Source organism: Salvelinus alpinus, chromosome 13 (genome assembly GCF_045679555.1).
Source record: "Salvelinus alpinus chromosome 13, SLU_Salpinus.1, whole genome shotgun sequence".
Lineage (NCBI taxonomy): Eukaryota > Metazoa > Chordata > Actinopteri > Salmoniformes > Salmonidae > Salvelinus > Salvelinus alpinus.
In genome coordinates, this window is record NC_092098.1 from 18,651,946 (window position 1) to 18,674,099 (window position 22,154).

A 22,154-nucleotide genomic window follows, 5' to 3' on the forward strand; every position below is an offset into this window, starting at 1 on the left:
GTTATTTCATAGTTTTGGTGTCTTCACTATTATTCTACAATGTAGAAAAAAATTGTAAAAATAAAGAAAAACCCTTGGATGAGTAGGTGTGTCCAAACTTTTGACTGGTACTGTATATTAATACATTTTTATTTTTCAGGGGGTGCTGCAGCACCCTCAGCACCTCTACTTCCTGTGGCTATGTGTAGTAGAGGTATGTAGATTTTCCACTGCAGTGGTTTAGCCCCACTGTAATGTAGCAGTCTCCCTGGTTTAATGTTTCACTGGACTTCTACAGTACCCCTCCACTCCATCCCCCTACCCAGGCCTCCTCTTTCTGATACACAGTATTTTGTGAAAGCTTATTCTAAAAGCATATTCAGTGGTAGAAAGAACTGTACGGGTGTGTTGGAACAGCAAAGCTGCTGGTTATCCTCAACCACTTGTCCTATTAGCCTAAAGCATATTTTCTCCCCATCCTGTGCTGTGTTGCTTTAATTGATCTTATTTAATTTATTGGATTATTGTTCAATTGAATTATTATTCTTGTGAGTTTTTTCAACTGAAGTTTATGTGTTGTTGGAAGTCTGAGACTTCCAAGGTTGATAGTGCTAATATTCACCTCTCTCATCATGCTTCTGAGAGTTACAGAAGTGACAGCTATGGGTCCAGTGAACACTCGAGCTCAGAGTCCATGGGGATTGGGAGTGACAGGTGCACAGGAGCCATGAGGAGAGATGAATCTCCAATTATTTATCAAACTGTTAAGACCTTTCAATGATTTCTGTGGATTGGTTCAAGTGGGTGGATGTCAACATTTCTTTTGAAAAATACCTACTATTATCAATTGTTACAGTAGCCTAGGCCTATAATGAAATTATGACATTTTAATTGCAAATTGACACAGTCCAATAGAACAACCATCGCAACCCGAACGCAGTGTCTGTTTATGTTCCTTTTGTTGAGTATTTCAGGGCTGTGATTGTAACTATGTTTTGATGAGCAAGCGTCACGAGGTTAGGACACCCATTTTAAAGCATAGATAGGAACAATAAATGATGAGCCCCCAATTTGCGTCTGTGGTATGTTCTTCTATGCATGAAGCACCGCCCAGGCTTTTGCTCCCCACTACGCAGGGAGAGATGCAGTAGTAGCATTCTACAGTGGCTACGTTACCGTCACAATTTTAGTGCATGCAAAGACCCTACCTGCTAATGCAAAACGGCACTCAAATCGTCAAATCGGGAAACTAGCAGACTACGGGTGTCAGAGTGGAAAGGGAACTAACGGTGGAGACTCTGATGATGATGAGGATGATGATGGTGAGGATGATTCTGTAAGAGTTATAAACATGAATACAATATTATGTGAAAGAGGATATAATTAGAGATTCATATATTTTTCCTTGCATTTGGATACAATTATGAACAGTCACACAAAATGTTGGTGTACAATAATCTGCACCTTAACCGATTGCATTTTGTTGCGCTCATGTACTACATTATGACCTTGGATATGAAAATTATAATTTGCATGATCGTAATCATCGTATATGATGCTTATGTTTGTGTGGTTAGTGGTGGCTGATACTGTGCCTCAGTGTGCGTATGGATAATCGCAGCCCGCACGCAAGTTTAGCCTACGCACGGCGTGCAGTGGAGGCAAGGAAGTGGGAGCGAATGCGCGTTCTTATGGAGGGACACAGGGCTTCAACATGGCCTCATCACGATATGAATGGCGCTGGTATATTCTATTTTTTCATATCTTGTTTGTGGTTTACCTTTTCTTTAACATGTTGACCATGAGTCGAATATGGCATTCACGGAGCGCCAGATTGGTTATACAGATTTAAAGGAAAGGTTCCTTGGCCTCTGTTCCCTCGTAAATATTTTTTTATTGGCATGTTGTAAAACACATCCCGCATGTGTGTTCTGTTGATTAGCCTACTTGGCAATGGTGCTCGGTTGAAATAAATGAGGTCTTATCACATCATCTTCTTGATCTGGTAGGATTGAAAGAACGCGATTTAATAATAGAATAGAATATATTAGAATAATGTCATTATTCAGCATGTAAGCTCTAAATGGCTGTGTAGATAACATTTTGTACCAACCAACATGTCATGTCTTAGAGCTAATGGGCGCAATGCAAACAAACAGTATCATCTAGCATATAGCCTAATAATGTTATTATTTGTTATCGAATGTAGATTTGTCTGTCTTAAAAAATATATTGACCCTGTTTTAATGGTTTTACGTTGATATTGAAGTAGTTTTTATGTCTATTCTTCCATGCTTCTACTATATCTCACTGTAGGCCCCGTGGTGCAACATAGGCATATGGTTGTATTTCCATTGCTTTTAGTGAATGACAGTGGGTAGGCCTAAATAGTATGCGTATATGCATCATGTTTTGAATGACAGTGGGTAGGCCTAAATAGTATGCGTATATGCATCATGTTTTGTAAAGTAGGCTAAATATAATGCAGTTTTCCTTTTCATAGTGACAATTCTACAGATGCTATGAATATGATTGCATGTTTTTGTTGTGTGTGTGTTTGCAACCTAATTCAAGATAGACCTACTGTTTCTCTGCTGTATGGAATGCTTACAGTGCTGTTCATATTGCAGGGTCCCAGTAAAACAAATGGTGATGCAATGAGTCTCACAGGAGATAAAATAGCTGTATTACAAAAAGGCAATGCTCTGGTAGTGTAATAACACTAATACTGTCAGTATGCAGACATTCCTTTAAAAAAATACATGATTATTCATTAGTTGTATTATGAGGAAGCGAAAGGTAGGTTGTCAAATCAAAACATGGGTGTGCATATTTAATGCAGGCAGGGGTGCATTCACATGGAGATGCATGTGGAGCAAAAATACCTCTTTATATTCTTGAGCTTGTGAGTTATAGTGGAGAGTGAGCACTCTTGCCACATTTATCAGGGGACAGACATGTTGACTTGTACATTTGTATATTACTGTGAGGGCTTGTCTGTTTTAATTCTGTTGTATTTCTCATTGTTTGGGCTATCACCTTTTTTGTTTCACTCATGATGTTATTATGATTCCAGAGCTCAGACACTGGCACCTGTGGTCTATTGCATAAATCCTTGTTTATAGAAATTTTAATTATGTTAATAGCCTACATAAAGTCAGTTGGCCTTCTGTAACCTGGAATAGGTCATGACATTAGCATGTGAATGGAGGGTAGGTTTTTCTCTGCATTATATATTAGAGAAACGTTGTTGAGTAAAACACAAATTATGGCAAAGTTTGTTGCTTGTTTTGGGATTATGAGAAAAACAGTCACTCCAAGCAGAGCAACTACAGCTATGTTTTAGGGATTTATTGACCATAACAGCTTGGCTGTGTAATCCGGGTCAATGCACAAATGTAGTATCTACCAGCCTGCACCCTGTTTCAATATGGTGCGCCGGCTCCCTTGAGCCTGCATTGCATTCCAGCCAACTACACAAAGCTCTAGCCAACTACACAAAGCTCTAGCCAACTACAAAAAGCTATAGCCAACTACACAAAGCTCTCTAGAGCAATAGGCTATCCTTTATGTTTATATTCAGCTTTTTACACTATACTGTAGATTGTTGAGTTTTGAGACAAGAAGTGATTTGGTTGATTTGTATATTTTCTGGGCATATTTAACTGCTTTTCTTAGTAGTTTGACTGAACCGTGTACTACCGATCATCTTATGTAACATGTATATTTTACACTGGGGAGAAGTGTATTATGTACAGTAAATCTGTTTTAGACAGAATAAGGCCAATTACAGATTTTGCTGACAAACCCAGGGCCATTTTGTGAGAGGGAGTGGAAAGACGAAAAGTGGCACAGGTGTAATAAAATATTTTAACCATTGTGGGTGATACAATTAATAGGGTGGTCAAACTGAATTTGTTTTGTTTGACCTGGCTTATACTGTGGCAATACGGATGGGGAAATATTAACACAATCATTCCTCTTCATGAGACTTCATTTGAGCAGTTTTAGATCTCCCCACTTTCACGTCTAAACCCTAGATTAAGATTGATCATCTGTAGAAGGAGGTATTCCCTCAGGGTGGACACAAATAGGCATGTGTCTGTTAGAGTATCATCCTTGAGTCATCTCTACCCACTACTCGATCTTATACTTAATCCTATTGCAGTGTCCATCGGTGGTATGATCGATGGTGGAATGAAACTTTGGTGTCTTTTAGTTAGTTGGTTGTGTTTGTCTGGGCACTTATGGTGGATTTAATATTGGAGAAGATTAGAGCAAATAAGTTTAAAAAATAAAGTATATATATTTACATACCAGTCAAAAGTTTGGACACACCTACTCATTCAAGGGTTTTTCATTATTTTGACTATTTTCTACATTGTAGAATAATAGTGAAGACATCACAACTATGAAATAACACATATGGAATCATGTAGTAACCAAAAAAAGTGTTAAACAAATCAACATGTAGTTTATATTTTAGATTCTTCAAAGTAGCAACCCTTTGCCTTGACAGCTTTGCACACTCTATGTGTATGTAGATAAGTTGGTTAAAAACTCAGATATGATCACCAAGACTTGACAGTGCCCTCCTGCCCTTTTGCTAGAAGTTGAATGAGAACTAGAGTACTAATAAGCCCTTACACTCCTCTCTCACCCTTTCCCCCCCATTTTCCCTCTTCCCCCTCTCTCCCCTCACCCCAATATCCCATTTTCCCTCTCCTCTCTTCTCTTTTTCTCTTCTCTCTTCTCTTTCACATCTCACTTCCCTTCTCTCCTCTCCCCTATCCTCACCCTCACAGTTGATCAGTGGAGGATCCATCGTCAGCGCTGAGGCAGTATGGGATCATGTCACCATGGCCGACAGGGAGTTGGCATTTAAGGCGGGGGATGTAATCAAGGTCCTCGATGCATCAAATAAGGACTGGTGGTGGGGACAGATTGACGATGAAGAAGGATGGTTCCCAGCCAGCTTTGTGAGGGTGAGTGGAGCCATCAACGATTTTCTCATTCTGTGCTGCACCATGTCTTGCCTATCAACCAGAACACAAGGGTTCACCACCTATTGACAATGGTGTGATAGATTATCAGTTTTGAGGAGAAGTAAACTACACGGAGTTCAACTAGTAATTTAACTACATTTTGCAGTAGCTTGGTGGTAGTTGAACTAAATTCAAATCTATGTAGTGTTTTCAGTAGATAATAAAAGTTGTTTTTGCCTTGTGTAGCTAACTACTGGAACTACACACTACCTTTTTTTGGGGCAATAATTCATTTTCTTTTTGGGCATCAGTCCTGCCTAATTCTAACTTCAAACATCGTTTTTGTGTTTAATAGGCTAAAAACAAATTCTGTTAACGTATGACCCCAAAGTGAGCTGTTCTTGCAGTTTGTAGAAATTTCAGATGTATAATAATTTTTTGCGAAGTAGTTTGGATGAAGTGAACTATTTCTTCAAAGTAACTTTAGTTAAGTAAACTATATTTTTCTTCAGGGTAACATAACTTCTTCCTGTGTGAAGTAATAGGTAGCTTGGTAAACTATATTTTCAGAGTAGCTTCCCCACTACTCATTTGACACTGCCTTATCATTGATAATTATTGATTGACTGCCCCGTTTTGAAGGCAGATATTTTAGGCTTTGATGGTGATGATGATGATTTGATATTGATAAAAATATGATTATGCCATGGTAATCTCACAGCAACTAAACATTTTTACTAGTCTCCAAATGAAATACTGTGAAAACAAGAAGACATCAGAAAAGTGAGGAGTTAATACTTGGTGGTTATCACTACTAGCCTTCTCACTCTGCTACAAATGAGTCTGAACGAGGTATGTCATGTTTTTCTCTCCAAAGGTTGAACCCCACCCACCACAACCTCAAACAAAACAGGTTTTCTATATCAACCCTATAGCAGCTCCAAGGTTCCAAAACACGACTACCAAGGTGCGTTTAATAGTTTCAGCAAGAATTTCAAAGCATCTGTTTTAACTAGCATCTCACTGCACATTGGACCACCCCATATCTAACATCTTGTAGCTTTGATACTACTGCTTCCATTTGCCGACAACACCATGCTTCAAGTGTCAAGCTTGTAATGGTATTAAGGTTGAACTATGGTATCTCAAACAAGCATAGAGAATAGTTATTGTTCATTCATAATTGATAAAGTGCATCCACCAAAAACTAAACAAACAAATAGAAATGTGTTAATTTCCAACTTGGGAAAATTGTAGGAAACCTTTTCCAAGTTGGCCTTGAAAGTGAGTGGTGGGCTCTGCTTTGCTCTCCACTCCCTCTCACACACTCTATCTATCTCTTTCCACTCAATCTCTTTCTTTCATTCTCCTTTCACTCTTATTCTCACTATCTGCTCTCTCACTAAACTGAAAAGCGAGCACTGAGGCACTGATTCATCTCAGATCTGAATGATGAAACATGTATGACCACCCTTTTAGCAGAGGACAGGGCATATCAAACAGGTGGATAAGTGATGAGTGACTCAAATAAAAGTTATTTAATGGTTATTTTATATAACTGGATTTGTTGGCATGTTGGAAGTTATTTTCAGTACATTTTCTAAAATCTTAAGTGCATTTCTGGATTATTGCACCAATCCTATGAATTTACCATACAGCTTTTGTCCACTGGTCCAAGGAAACAGAGAGAGTGGGACCTAAATAGACGCCCATGGACAATGAGCTCAGGCTGAGATAAACCGTGTACACAGAGTACCATCAAGCACTGAGACAGACCCATCGCCAGGATCAAGTGACTTAGGGGGCACTTGAAATCGGTGAGGGGGATTTTTTTGGGGGGGGTTCTTGCATTGGAATTATATTGAATTCTGCGTATATAATCATGCTATACCACAATAAACATCAAGTTCAAATGATGAGATCATTGAGTGATTTTGAAATCTGTAGCATATCTCTGCTGTGCTTTATCAGCACAATGGACAGCACCCTACAGCTAGGCCGTTTTGGTAATGAGTATAGTCTACAACATATATGTCAGAGTCAAGGCCCGCGGGCCACATCCGGCCCGCGAGAAGGTTTTTTACGGCCCCTGGGATGATCTTGATTTATTATTAGAACCGGCCCGCAGACCGCAGCAAGCCGGCAGCCCGCAGATCTTTTACACGCACCAATACTACATTTCCCACAATGCAACGGTGACGCACCGAGCAGTAGGCTGCTGTGTAAATGAGATGGAGCTGCCTTGGGAAAAACTCGTGGGTTTGACAACCGACGGAGCACCTGCGATGTGTGGACACAGGAGCGGACTGGTGGCGAAGATACGGGAAAAGATGCAAGAGGAAAACGCGACAGGTGAGCTGACAGCTTATCATTGTATCATACACCAGGAAGCGTTGTGCGGTAAAGCCTTGAAAATGGAGCATGTAATGAGCATCATCACGCGCACAGTTAACTTTATCAGAGCCAAAGGTTTGAATCACCGCCAGTTCAAGGCATTTCTGACGGAGTTAGAAACGGAGCATGGTGATTTGCCTTATCACACAGAGGTGCGATGGCTAAGCCAGGGAAAGGTGCTTCAAAGATGTTTCGAGCTTCGTGAGGAGATTTGTCTGTTCTTGGACAGCAAAGGGAAAGACACAACACAACTCCGAGACGAAATGTTTCTGTGTGAAATGGCTTTTCTGTGTGACATTACGAGTCATCTGAATGCAATGAACTTGCAGCTGCAGGGTCGGGATCATGTCATCTCTGATATGTACAGTACAGTGAAGGCATTTAAAACCAAACTGACTCTGTGGGAGACGCAGATGCGGAAAGAAAATTTGAGCCACTTTCCCAGCTGCCAGACCATGAAAGAGAAGCTCTCTACCAGTGCGTTCCCGAGCGCACAGTTGGCTGATAAAATAGGTATGCTTGCCGCTGACTTTCGACGCCGATTTGCTGACTTTGAAGCACAAAAAAGCAGGTTGGAACTGCTCGGTAACCCATTTGCTGTTGACGTGGAAAGCTCACCACCAAACCTCCAAATGGAGTTGATTGACCTCCAATGCAATGATGCACTGAGGGCAAAATATGCGGCAGTGGGTGCTGCGGAGTTCGCCCGTTTCCTCCCCGACACAATGCCCCAGCTGCGCATCCAGGCTGCTCAAACGTTGTCTATGTTTGGCAGCACATACCTGTGTGAACAACTGTTTTCTTTGATGAACCTGAACAAAACATCACACAGAAGTCGACTTACTGCTGAACACCTCCACTCAATTCTGAGGATTTCCTCAGCTCAGAGCCTTACCCCGAACATTGATGAACTTGTGGAAAAGATGGGACACCACCAAGTATCACCCTCAACCTCAAACAAGTGAACATTACTGTGCAATCACATATTTAGAGTTTTTACTCAGTTCAAGTTTAAAAGTTAAAGTTTAATATTTGTTTTCACTGCATGTTACTTCTCCTTAAACAAAGTGTTGTTTTTGATTAATAGATTTTTGCACTTTATTTTATTGTATTTCAATCCAATTATATTTTAAAAATATTTCAGTTGAGTGGATGATAGAAAATTGCTATTATTGTTTTTTTCTTTGAAGTAAATTTAGCCCACTTTTGCTAAAATAGAAAATATAGGCTACTGATGGTGCCTTGAATACCGGTTTCTTTCATTTAATGTTCATGTTATGGGGATTTTTATATAAAGGAAATTTGTCTTTTGTGTCTGTTGAAAATTAAAGATTACTGACAGAGCCATAAGAAAATATTGCTTTATTTATCTGATCATATTGGAATATATTTGTTAGGTTTTCAGTAGGTTCAATTAGGTTCACTAGACTATATGCGTCATTTAAAATTTTTTCAATGAACATTCGAACAGTCCGGCCCTCGGCTTGTAGCTAAATTTTTTATTTGGCCCTCCGTCCATTTGACTTTGACACCCCTGGTCTACAAGATAGAGCAATTCATCTTTTCAAACAGCATATGTGAATGCAGCCATACACACAGCTATCTTACCCAAATAATGCAAACTTAATGATGAAAGTAGAAGCATAGTTATTCATGCATGCAAACAAAAATACTGACTAGCACACTCTTAGAAAAAAGGGTTCCAAAAGTTGTTTTTGGCTGTCCTATAGGAGAACCCTTTTTGGTTCCATGTAAAACCCTTTTTGGTTCCAGATAGAACCCTTTTGGGGTCCAATTACAACCGTCTGTGGAAATGGTTCTACATGGAACCAAAAGAGTTCTACCGAGGACAAAAAGTGGTCTTCAAAGGGTTCTCCTATGGGGACAGCTGAAGAACCCATTTAGGGTCTAGATAGCACCTTTGTGCAGTTTGGCTTGGAATACCGACACAACTGCGAATGCGAATAAATGTGAACAGACCAAAACAGCAGGAAACCAAGTAGTAGGCCTAGTAAACAAAATATCTGATCAATGAAGGCTTGACACAATTTATATTTAGGCTAGTTACATTAACAGTAAACAAAAGGCAAATGGAGATCCAAATAACCAAAACATAGCCTACAGCCTACTACAGTGAGATGCAACCGTGCACAGCTGTCTTGCCAAATAAATAGGCCTATAGGCCCGCTTCAAACATGGAAAACCATGGCACTCGCTCATGAGTTCAGCAACACGTTGTTATATGGCACAATACACTTCTGTGAATCAAATTCAACCCACGTAATCATTTAAGCAACGCCAGCCTACCATGAACACGTTTCTAATACGTACAGTTCCATTTACAGCAACTCAAACCAATAGGCTACCAAGAAAACAATAATAGAATGTATCTATTTCTATGATGAAACATACCCATATGTAGCTTTACCCAGGGGCGTCATTTGGGTTCTTACTTTGGAATTATATTGAATTCTGCTTATATCCCGCTATACCACAATAAACATAAACGTTACAAAAAGAAGTGACAGGTTCAATGGCACAAAATCTTGCTGCTCTCTATCAGCACCATGGGCAGCGCCCTACACACTAAAGCAAGATTTTGATAAAAACCAAACAGCTAGATTATTTCAATCTTACCTTCCCAAAAGAGTTGCAGCTTCCTTGATGCTCTGTGGAACTTGAGTAATCGATCATTCCATTCTCCCCAAAATCTTCTTGCCATTTGGATGAGTTGAGCTTTTCTCGGATGTAGCATGCATCTTCTGTGCTGACGGAACTCGTTTGTCAAAGTGGAAAATGAGTTCTTGCATGTAGCTGTGGACGCCTCAAAAGTCAGTCCATGTTTCAGTGCAGTCAGCATAACGGAGAGAGGCTCGGGGAATCATTGCAGAATATCAAGTGGGCTCCATTTGTCCTCATTGGAGCCAGAGCGGGCGATTTCAGTCTGCAAAAACTGGCGAGCAACACTAAACTAAGCTTCCACCAAATCTGTTTTGCTTAGATCCAGCAGTGGTTTCCCCTTTTTCAGATCTAGAAAGTCATTGCTCTCTGTGTTAAGGACACACAGGGCCTCCACCAGTTGGCTGTTGTGTTCGCTAAATCGTTCTGACATTTCTGACTCGTGCTGAAGAACAGTCTTTTACACTCAGTCTCATCTCCTCTGTCCTGTTGGCCTACTGTACTGTCCACCAGATATTGCTGGAGATTTGTACTTACCTAACTGTGTCATTTGCTTGGAGCTGGTGGTGGTGCATCATATCCTTTGGTTCTATCAATATAATTCTTCCAGTTAGAATACCCAGCTTGGGTGAAGGCCTTGTCTGCGTTGTTTGGGAAACAAAATGCAGCATCTGCATAAAACCGAGTATTCCAGCCACTCTCTTCCTATGAACCAGATGCTATTACATTAAAGTTTTTGGGACAGAAAACTTGCGGCATGGGCAGGATTCTAGGCTAACCTGGGCTGGCTCCTTTGTTCCAAGATCATCAGGAACAGTGGAGGTGGCTGTGGTGGAGCCATTATCCTTGCGGCGTTTGTGGAAGGATGCTAGCTACAGCTAGCTAAGAGTAAAGCAGTTTCAACGGTAAACTTGACCCCAACCTTATAAATCAAAATCAAATATTACAGACGGAGGCGTATCACGGTCACTTAGCCTACCACAAAGATGAGAGATGAGAAGCGTTTTCCCCCACTTTTTATGTAAACCCAAAGGAGTTACACCTAACCGCCCTGTGCTTTCCATAGCCCCCCTACACACACTGCAGTGCGCCCTGTCCATTGTGCTGACACAGCGCAGCGGAGATACAGATTTTTTCACCCGCTAACCTGTCACTCAATCAGTTAAACTTTTTTTGCTATTTTTATATAGGGACTTAAAACTTAAACTGAGGGGGCTAAAGTTTGAACTGAGGGGGCTAACTCTTCGAGCCGGCCCGCACTGAGACCAGATGTCTGGAAAAGATTACTTACAACAGATGCCATTTGTGACTTTTGTATGGCCACATCAGAAGGGTCCCATGACTCTATGTATATTAGGGCAGGGTCTAGTGTTTGTAACATATATTGGCATATGCTTTATACCCATCTTCTTTATGTGCGGTCTCTCAAAGTGTGGTTGGTTACCCAAGTAGTGGTGAAGGACAAAACAGCACAACCGATAACTAACTTACAGTAGCTGGTCTCATTAATGACCACCATCAAAGTTAAACAACTACCTCATATTTGCGAACAAACAGATATCATATATGTCAGGACGATTGAGCAAAACTCTCTGGAGTAAATGTTTCAGCCTCATCTTTTTTCAATTTGACTGAATCTACAGACTGATCTCATCTCATTTCATGTGTTGATTTTCTTTGTGTGACAAGAAATAGTAAGAGAATTCTATGGGAACATAGTACCCTCATATCCTAGATGGCAATGTGCCCATTAACAACACAATTGCTTCATGGCTGGCTTTGAAATGTGTATTCTCCTGAAAAACATCATGATTATGTAGATGGGCATTAGGAGTCAGCTACCTACCCTGTGTTCTCTGGCAAGGATGCTAAAATTAGTTCCCTTTGAGGATTACACAAAGTGACAGTTCATTCTTTGAGATGCCTTCAAGAAACCGATGCACAAATGCGCTCACAACTTCTGTGACTCCTTCAACTAGGAGGTATCAGGTTGTAATCAAACAATGAATACTGCGTAGAAGGACATTGTATACATTTTTTCATGGTTTTATCCCTTTTGTAATGCAATGTTATTTCTTATCTGTGTGTGTGTTAACCAACGCTTAATTTCTTTCCAAGAACACCCAAATCCATGTCCAAAAGATCCACCTTCAGTCTGTAATATCATAATATGACAATTAAAAAGAAAAGGTGGAATTCCATATCACTTTCAGTTTAATAACCACGGCAACATCATAGAATTTTTTTGCTTTGTACCTCAGTTACAGCTTTCTACTCGACATAGTCACAGCACTTTATGAATAAAGAAATCCAACGTTTTTGACAAGTTGGGTGTTTCACTGTGAGTGTTCCTCAGTTACTCTAGGGCAGGGATGGGTAACTTTGATGGGGGTGGGGGCCACCAAAAAATCAGAACTCATCTTGAGGGGCCGCAGTGGCTCGCAGGTCTGCCTACCTACATCCATACACACACATGCAGTCAGAGCCGGCCCTAGCCTTATGGGGGCCCTAAGCAAATGTTTTTTGTAATTTGGCAATTCGACCATGATTAGTACATCTTTAGATAGCTGGCCGCTACACTAATTTACCGATATAAAAAAAAAATGCTGACATGGGCTAATGGAGTGACTGTCAGTGACTGAGATAACAAGAGACAAACTGCTGATGCACAACCACATTTCTAAATTGCACCTTGTGTATTCTCCTATTGATCCGTGGGCCTACAAAAGGCGTGTCACGACCAGTTGCCATCCCTGCTCTATTGAGTCCTGATATTTGTGTTCGATGTAAACATATGCAAACTGTTAATTTACAGAACTACAGTGCCTTCTGAAAGTATTCATACCCATTGACTTATTCAACATTTTGTTGTGTTACAGCCTGAATTCAAAATTGATTAAATATATTTTTTTCTCACCCAAGTGAAAACATGTTTTTATATATTTTTTCAGATATATTGAAAATTAAATGCGGAAATATCAAATTAACATACTGTAAGTATTCACACCCGTTTGCTATGAGAGTTCAAATTGAGCTCAGGTGCATCCAGTTTCCATTGATCATCCTTACGATGTCATCTAATAGTTTGGACATAATTTAGAAAGAAACACACGTCATTGTAAGGTTTCACAGTTTACAGTGCATGTCAGAGCAGAAACTGTACCATGAAGTCCAAGGAACTGTCTGTAGAGGCATATATCTGGGGAAGTGTATAAAACCATTTTTCGAGTGTTGAATGTTTCCAAGAGCAGAGTGCTTTCCATCATTGGGAAATTTAAAGAATATGGAACTACCTAGACTCTGTCTAGAGCTGGCCGTCCAACCAAACTGAGCAACCGGAAATAAATGCAAAACATTCTGTTTTGTCTGATGACACAAAGAATTTAACTTTTTGGCCTGAATGCAAAGCACTATGTCTGGAGAAAACAAGGCACAGCTCATCACTCGTCTAACACCTGATGCTTTTTAGCAGCAGGGACTGAGAGACTGGTAAGGATAGAGGGAGGAATGAATGAAGCCAAATACAGGCAAATCCTGGATGAGAACCTACTTCAGAGTGCAAACTACCTGAGACCGGGGCTCAGGCAGTTTGTTCCAACAGGACAATGGCCCTAAGCATACAGCCAAAGCAACGCTGGATTGGCTTCAGAACAAGAATGTGAAAGTCCTTGAGTGGCCCAGCCAAAGGCCAGACTTGAATCCCATTGAAATCTGTGGTAAGACTTGAAGATTGCTGTTCACCGCCGCTCCCCATCTAACTTAACAGAGCTTGAGAAAGTCCGCAAGGAAGAATGAGAGAAAATCTCAAAATCCAGATGTGCAAAGCTGATGTAGACATACCCAAGACGATTCAAAGCTGTAATCACTGCCAAAGGTGCTTCTACGAAGTGTTGACTCAGGGGTTTGAATACGTATGTAAATTAGATATTTCTCTATTTCATTTTCAAGAAATGTGCAAACATTTCTAAAACATGTTTTCACTTTGTCATTAAGGGGTATCGTGTGTAGATGGGTGAGGAAGGAAAAAAATAAATGTCATCCATTTTGAATTCAGGCTGTAACACAACAAAATGTGGAATAAGTCAAGGGGAATTCATTTTTTTTTTAAAGGCACTGCATGTGGTGTATATTTATATTGTTCATTAGGTTAAGTTATAACATGGTCTATCACTATCAATTTGAACATGGCTCCAATGGGAAACAGACTTTCAGGAGCCACTGTTGAAACACAGTGATAATACAGTGCGGCCTATCAACTGTCCCATTTATCAGTAGCAAAACTCTGTTTTAAATTCCCCCTATCTCTGCCTTACATTGTGTAAGCGCTCTTGCTTTAAGCTCTATTGTGCAGTCACAGTGGTATACTAAGCCTAACTTGCAATTTCATGCTTGTTTATTTTTCTTGTTTCGATGCATACTGTTGCTTTAGCTCAACCTATTTGATGTAAAGGCTTTTTCCCCTTGCAATGTGTTCGCTACAATTCAAGATCAATGACAACCTTTTTTTGACAGGTACCTCTTTTACAGGTGCATCAGAGGAATGAAGACCTGATGTACAGTATATGTATATTTGTTTACTTGTATTTTTGTAACAGGTGTTGTGTTGAATCTAATTATGATGCACAGTGTTAAACTGAAGGAGTGGCATTGAACATTTATTTAAATTGGGGGGGGAAAGTCCCACGGCTTTGTAATTAGTATGGAGTTGTTTTTTGTATTTTAAGTTTATTTTAGATCATATACTTACAACCCAACCCTGATTGTTGATGCTACTGAATATTTGTTCAGGCTGACATTTTGTGTTTGGCTGTCCTCAGCTGTGGGTGAACCAGGAGGAGAACACGGCGGTAGAGACGGTTGAAGGTGCTAGCCCCAGCCCCAGTGAGGTCCAGAACGGCCATGCGGATGCCAGCCCCAGCAGCAGCGACTGCTTGTGCCTGGGCCAGCCCGCCCAGGACAGAGACCAGATGAGGGCCAACATAATCAATGAGATTATGAGTACAGAGCGTCACTACATCAAACACCTGAAGGACATATGTGAGGTAGGCTTGGCTGGCTAGAGGACATCTTCCAGAGACTAAAGGGCATATGTGAGGCAGAGGTTATAGACAATTACCTTGTTTTGGATCATTATCCAACTACTATTCAAAGCATGATAAGCCAGGTTACTAGTGATGATTAAAAATGAAATATAAGATATTTCATGAGCATGAAGGTTGAAGAAGTTTCTTTAAATATATCTAAGTACCCAGTAAACTGTATATCCAATATCTCCACAGTGCTATAACAGCGTTTGTACACTACAGTGATTAGATTATGCAGTACAGTGCTTCCCGTGTCCCTCAGAGGCAAACTTCAATCAATGGTGTTCTAGCCTAACGTAGCAGGGCAGGCGTAAAATAAACACCTGAGCGGTGTTTCTTTCTGGTCCTGATGAGAGAAGAAAAACTGTCAGGGGAGGTTCTCTTCTGCAATGTTGAACCAATCCAGTAAATGCAGAGGAGTTAAGGTGGAGTGTCGCCTTTTTATCAACCAATAGCGGAAGTACAGTTTTAAATTCCCCCTATCTCACAGGCTCTCTTTCCATTTCCCCTGAAAACCGGAAGTATCCAGTGGGTCTGACCCCGCAGAGGGTGATGGTGTTCCAATGAGTAGTGACAGGGCTACAGTGTTTTAGTGAGAGATTAGAAGTGATGACTGGGGGTGTTGACTTGTAAGTGCTGGGATCAGAAATGGTATCCCTCCCATCACACTGCACTCTTCCCCTGCATATATTGTAAAAAGCACGCCATATCTTTCACGCTCCGCCTGTCTCTGTCAAACAATGCACCCAGTAGAGTACATGAAAAAGTACTCAAAAAGCTCTTATCTGATCTATTAATTTTAAAATCAGTTTTCCCTCTGTTTCCACAGAAATATTACATCATCTGGAAATTATGCAGAAAAAAAAGAGTTTAATCAACATCACATGGGAAATTGTAATGTGTAGGTGACTGGGTATTGAAGCGTGATGGTCTCTTAAGTGTGAAACTATATGATTTTTCATGTTTTATTTTAAATGTTATCTGAGAAATAAGCTCCCACAGAGGGGATGAGTTGCCTAACTGAGACTCTTGCTTATAGAGCTGTAGCCATTTTCACTGCTTTTATTTTTCCCCAGGTCTATTCTGGGAAGAATTTGAATAAATAATGACTATGATGCAATCTTTGGCACTGATGCCTTTTTTTATGCTAAGACAAAACTGTTTAAATGCACTGCAGTTAAAACATTTTTTTCAGATGCCATGAAACAACCTGCAATCGCTAATATTGGATCGAAACAAAAACATTTTTTCTTATTTTCTTTGCTGCGCCAGGGTTACTTCCGGCAATGTAAAAAAAGAAGAGACATGTTCAACGATGACCAGTTGAGGGTCATATTTGGGAACATTGAAGATATCTATAGATTTCAAATGGGCTTTGTCAGAGACCTGGAGAAGCAGTACAATACAGAAGAACCTCATCTCAGTGAAATAGGTCCCTGCTTCCTAGAGCATGTAAGCATTTTTGTATCTCTCAGAATTTCAAGTGTTTTTTAAATGTAATCCCTCACAATAGATTTGAGCAAACCTTGTGTATCATACATACATGCCCATTATCTCATCCTTTGTCTTACATATGAGAACCTTGATGATGGCAGTTCCCTTTGGTTATTAGTTTCAATGGAAAACTTTTGTGAAATCACAAAAAATATAAACATTTGTAGCTTGTTTCAGCATTTTAGACATACTATACACATTTATCTGTTTACAGCAAGATGGCTTTTGGATATATTCGGAGTACTGCAACAACCACGTGGATGCCTGCATGGAGCTCTCTCGACTGATGAAGGATGGCCGCTATCAGCATTTCTTCGAGGCGTGTCGCCTTGTGCAGCAGATGATTGACATCGCCATTGACGGTTTCCTGCTCACGCCCGTCCAGAAGATCTGCAAGTACCCTCTGCAGCTGGCAGAGCTGCTCAAGTACACTGTCCAGGAGCACAGGTACCTGTCCCTCAGTCTCAATGTCACATCAAAGATTTACATTCACCTCTGTGTTATGATGAAGGATGTTTCTACTGATAAAGATCCTTCTGGAATGAATGGTCCTTTATGCTCTCAGGCTAATTGTATGAGACATAAGGGTGCCATGAGGGTGTGAGGATCCTAGACGTGGATGCTAAGCTAACAGTATTTTGTGAAGTGAAGTCTACGATAGAGACGTCGCACAGTTTGAATGCCTGACTATTTACAGTACTATAGTTGGCCTTGTGTTCCTTTTTTTCTTAAGTTGCCACCACTGTAACATTGTGTCATCATCCCCTCCTCTTGTAGTGACTACCGTTATGTCGCTGCAGCGCTGGCCGTAATGAGGAATGTCACTCAGCAGATTAACGAGCGGAAGCGTCGCCTGGAAAACATTGAGAAGATAGCACAGTGGCAGGCGTCTGTGCTGGACTGGGAGGTAGGGCTGAGACAGGGTGACAGGAATGAGGAACAAACAAGTACTGTGGGACAAACATACACCAAGCTGTTTTAGTTGAATGTTTTGCTCTGTCAACTCACTCCTTTGCTACTGCACTAGTTTGTGTTGGTCAGAGTTTGTATTTTACAATGCACATCTTTTGATAAGCTGTCAAGTAGAGCCTAGTTGAAGGCTTGGAGAGGCAAGAAGCTGTTTATTCTTTTAAAGGAAAATATATCTCTCCAATCTCTCCTTTTGGAGCATCTGTTCTTTTGATGAAATAAGAAAACACAGACTGTCAAATGCAGTGCATTTTGAAGCACTCCATTTAATCAGGATGAAACTAGTCAGGAGTGAGAAGAGGAAGTGGATGAATCTGTTTTGCTAGACTTGAACCTGTATTTGATACGAGAGAGAGCTAGCGTTATCAGGTCACTCTGACCTAGTTGAAGAGAGTTTTTCCAGAGTTGCGCAGTCACTAAGGTACTGTAATTATGTCAAGTAAAAAAAAATGTATTTGATTCTTCTCTCAAGATCTAAAGAGTCAACGTTAATGAGATGAAGCCTGTCTTACAAGCCTGTATCTTATCAGCCACTTTTCTAATTTCATAAGCATAAAATGATTCAGTTTTGATGACTATGTATCACAGACCATTATTGATCCTGTTTAAAGATCTGAAGTCTTGTATTTCTCTGTGCAGGGGGATGATGTTCTAGACAGGAGTTCAGAGCTGGTCTACACTGGGGAGATGTCATGGATCTACCAGCCGTATGGGCGGAGTCAGACTAGGGTCTTCTTCCTGTTCGACCATCAGATGGTTCTGTGTAAAAAGGTAAGGTGGCCACATCTGGGTCACAAATACTTTTTAATTGATCGGAACCAGTCTTGGTGCACCCAGGTGCTTAGTTAACTCCTCTCTTTTGCAGACAGAGTTGGCATGAATTTGCTAAAATGTGATCCATTGGTCAATTTGTTTGTGAATAAAACATGGCAACAAAGTCAGTAGGTGTGTTTGTACCTCCCAGGTTCAAGGCGAATGAAGGTCACGGCTTGAAAAAGAGAATCACGTCACCAGCTTGGTGTGCCTAAGGGGTAATGATTTATTGTGCAAAACAGAAAGTCTCACAGTATTGTAAGAGAAAATGCTTAGCCTCAGCAGTGTGGTGACAGAGACAGAGCTTTAGGACAGTATGACTGCAGTTTTTATGACCAAACATGCTTGTTGGATAGTTTATATGACTTTTTATAGTTTATATGACTTATATGGCAATTCTTATTTACACCCCAATACCAACAAGACATTTGAGTCATATTCACAAATCTCTACAACTATGGAAAAAAGAATCATCTCAAGAAACAAAGTTCTTAAATGCATCCAATAACTCAAAATGTCTTGAGAGATTCTGAAATGTCATGTTAAGAAATTCTCAATTAATGAAGTGCTTAGCTCTTTCATTCAAATATGATGGTAGCTCTCACAAACTTGTAGCTTGAAATGAAAATGGTCAGGAACACAATTCTTTCATTCAGCTCCTGAAATGGAATGAACCTTGTGGTACAGAATATTATGTCCCTTGAAGTAACAGTTCTTGATGGATATACTGTACATCCCGAGTCACCTCTGCTTGTCTATGAGATCTTATCTTTGATCTCCATCGCCTCAGAACTGTGATTGATTCCTGCTTCTGACGTGGATGACAACAGTGTTGTTACATAAGAGAGGCCGTCATGTCCAAAGAGAAGTGAGGGGTAGCTGACAGGCTTACAGTACAGGACACAGGGCTGTTGTGTCCCTCAGAGTTTACCGCTGGCAGCTGCGACAAGTGTGACGCAAGCTCTCAGAGGGGAAAGGAATACAGGAGTACGCAGCAGCATCACTAATGGGGACGGGATGCCTGGAATCTGAAGCAGCTGCTTACAGCATGGACCCCTGTCTGTCACAGGGAAATTGATAGGGTGCAATTATTTCTTCCTGGCTGCCAGGAATTCAAGCCTTTTCATTTCCTGTCTGTCACCTGGGTTTCGCAGTACCTTGCTAGTGTTCAAAGCACTAGTGTAGATGATTCAAAGTAAATTAGAATCTGCTCTCTACTTAGTTTCCACTCCTCCCTCCCTTCCTTTTCCTTCAGGACTTGATACGACGAGACATTCTGTACTACAAGGGCCGCATCAATATGGACAGGTACAATGTAGTTGATGCCGTAGATGGGCGGGATGATGACTTCAACGTGAGTGTGAAGAACGCGTTCAAGCTGAGTAATAAGGACTCAGACGAGATCCACATCTTCCTGGCCAAGAAGCTGGAGGAGAAACTTCGCTGGCTCAGAGGTTTCCATGAGGAACGCAAGATGGTGCAAGAGGATGAAAAAATAGGTGTGTATGTGAAAGAAATGGTCATTTGCACAACAAATTTAAATGGTAAATAAAAATAACAATAACAATGATTTATATTTTTCAGGGTTTGAGATATCAGAGTATCAGAAGCGGCAAGCGGCAATGACAGTGCGAAGAATGACCAAACAGAAAGGTAAATACATACTTAACCAAGTTTTACTAAGTGTCTGCTTTTAGTCCATCTGTAGTGCATCTCTCTCCTCCTTAATATCTCTCTCCTCCTCCTTAATATCTCTCTCCTCCTTAATATCTCTCTCCTCCTCCTTAATATCTCTCTCCTCCCAAATTGTAGGCCATAGGTCTGTGCCCCCTGGATACCCCCCTCCTATGGATCCCATGAATCCAGGACAGTACTTAGTAGGAGACAGCTTGGAACAATCAGAATTTCAATTCCCTCAACCTGAAAGGTGCAAGTCTCCCTTCTGGCAGAGCTTCAGCAGGTTAACCCCCTTTCGGAAATAGAGACGAGATAGTTTAGAAAGACCACCTTATTTTTTTTAGAAGCACCGTTCTAATTCAATTGTGACTTTTTTAAAGGGAAATCTGAACACAATAGTATTTGGACCCAAGAGTATTTGGATTGTCAAACATTTAGCTTGTGAGCATCTCATTAATGACTGTACTGTTATAATCACTTTACCTGTATGAGTGCAATGACAACTAGCAACACAACTACCACAGTGAACCACACCTTTGGATCCTGAGAAACCAAAACACCTTCCTATCTCCTGAACTGTGAGAATGTTTTTGTGACCTCAACTAATCCTTGGACAATGGAAAAGGGAATCGCAGGTTTCAAGAAAGAACAAACTGAACATTACTTTTGTGTCCACATTTAAAAACGAGGAAACACTAGTCATACATTGATCTTTATGCCAAATCTGGTTGTGTCCTACAGTTCACTGTGACCTTAATGGGCATTTTATAGGTTTCTCTTCTTTTATTTTCTTGTTTTTGTTAAAATGTAAAATGCTGGCCAAATGCATCAATCTTGTATTGTTTTTGTTATTATTTATTAACATTTTATTTTTTTAAATTTGTAATGCATGATGAAGTCCAATACAGGTGTTCTATGTGCAATTATATTCTTACGGGTCAAAGGAAAAGAGAATCAGCATCATCAACTTCAATGTGACTCATTCATATACTTTACATCTTGTTGTTTCCTCTAGGATCTTCAGTTTGATAGGAATACCATCTTGATTTGTTCTCCTAATCGTCATTCACACTGATTTTACATAACCAGGAGGGAAGTTTGAGACCTGATATTACAGTATATTCAGCTATCATATAGTATATTGCTTTCTTTACCATCTTACAGTTATTGTATAATACTATGTGGTTATAGTTGCACTTACATAAGATGCACCTGTGATTTCTTCAGGTAGAAGAGTCTGCTAGAATGCCCTTCAACCAAGTCATTCAACAAAGATTGCGATCTCAGAGTCGAACATAGGCTTACCATTCAATTTGACGATAGTTCCAGGAAATAACCATGGTTAATGCCAAATCCATTGGATTTATTTTCATGTGATGTTCATTGTTGATAGTGAGAGCTTTATTGCTTAGGACAAGAAAAGAATACCACTTTGTTTAAAAGGTAGCCAAACTACAGTAAAAACATATTGGGAATCATTTTCCTGGGGTGGCTTTCATAGTGCCAGCACAATGTTATGACATTACTGATTTTACACCTGTTATTTCAGGTTTAAGTCTTCACTTCTGCCACCAGGCTTAGATGAAGCAGGAGATGGGGGATGTTTCAGGGGGTTTCCAGTGGGTTTTCTAGGCATTATGATGGCAACTTCAATCAAAAAGTTTTGCCAGAATTGAAAAAATGCAAAGGGAAGGCTGGTGGTCAAGCTTGTTATCTATATTTATATTTAAAGGTTAAAAACAATTTTTAAAAGGATATTTATATGCCTAAAAATTAACTAGGATTTAATACATTGCACTAAATACAGTGTAAAAGTGCAATATGAAAGTGTGCAGTAATATTGAAAGACAAAACGCTTTTAATATTAAGGCATTTATCTTGATGATCTATGTATGGAGCATTCATATATTTTTAATAAAGTGCATTATAATGAAAACAAATGCTTAAATATCGAATTCTTAAGTTGTTTTTATTTTGTTTTTTGTTTTTATCAATAATTATGGATGATTTATCATTCATTCTGTGACTATGTCTTGGAATAAATCCAAATATGTCAACATGACTGTTTCTTTCATAGCTT

At 40.1% G+C, this 22,154-nt stretch overlaps 1 protein-coding gene across 8 annotated transcripts; it reads left to right on the forward strand.

Annotated features, from left to right (window-relative positions):
* Positions 1-1,158: 1,158 nt before the first annotated feature.
* Positions 1,159-22,136, forward strand: arhgef9a (Cdc42 guanine nucleotide exchange factor (GEF) 9a). Of its 8 annotated transcripts, none has more exons than XM_071338371.1 (11): positions 1,159-1,301; positions 4,785-4,964; positions 5,842-5,931; positions 14,550-15,079; positions 16,394-16,573; positions 16,830-17,062; positions 17,393-17,522; positions 18,224-18,355; positions 19,653-19,896; positions 19,982-20,050; positions 20,210-22,136. In XM_071338371.1, exons 4-11 carry the CDS (start codon positions 15,005-15,007, stop codon positions 20,377-20,379), a joined length of 1,233 nt encoding a protein of 410 aa, XP_071194472.1. In that variant the 5' UTR covers positions 1,159-1,301; positions 4,785-4,964; positions 5,842-5,931; positions 14,550-15,004; the 3' UTR covers positions 20,380-22,136. The 8 variants fall into 8 exon arrangements, with proteins under 8 accessions (XP_071194472.1, XP_071194467.1, XP_071194470.1 ...); XM_071338366.1 differs by having other exon boundaries at positions 14,855-15,079; XM_071338368.1 differs by having other exon boundaries at positions 1,208-1,315; positions 14,855-15,079.
* Positions 22,137-22,154: the final 18 nt, after the last annotated feature.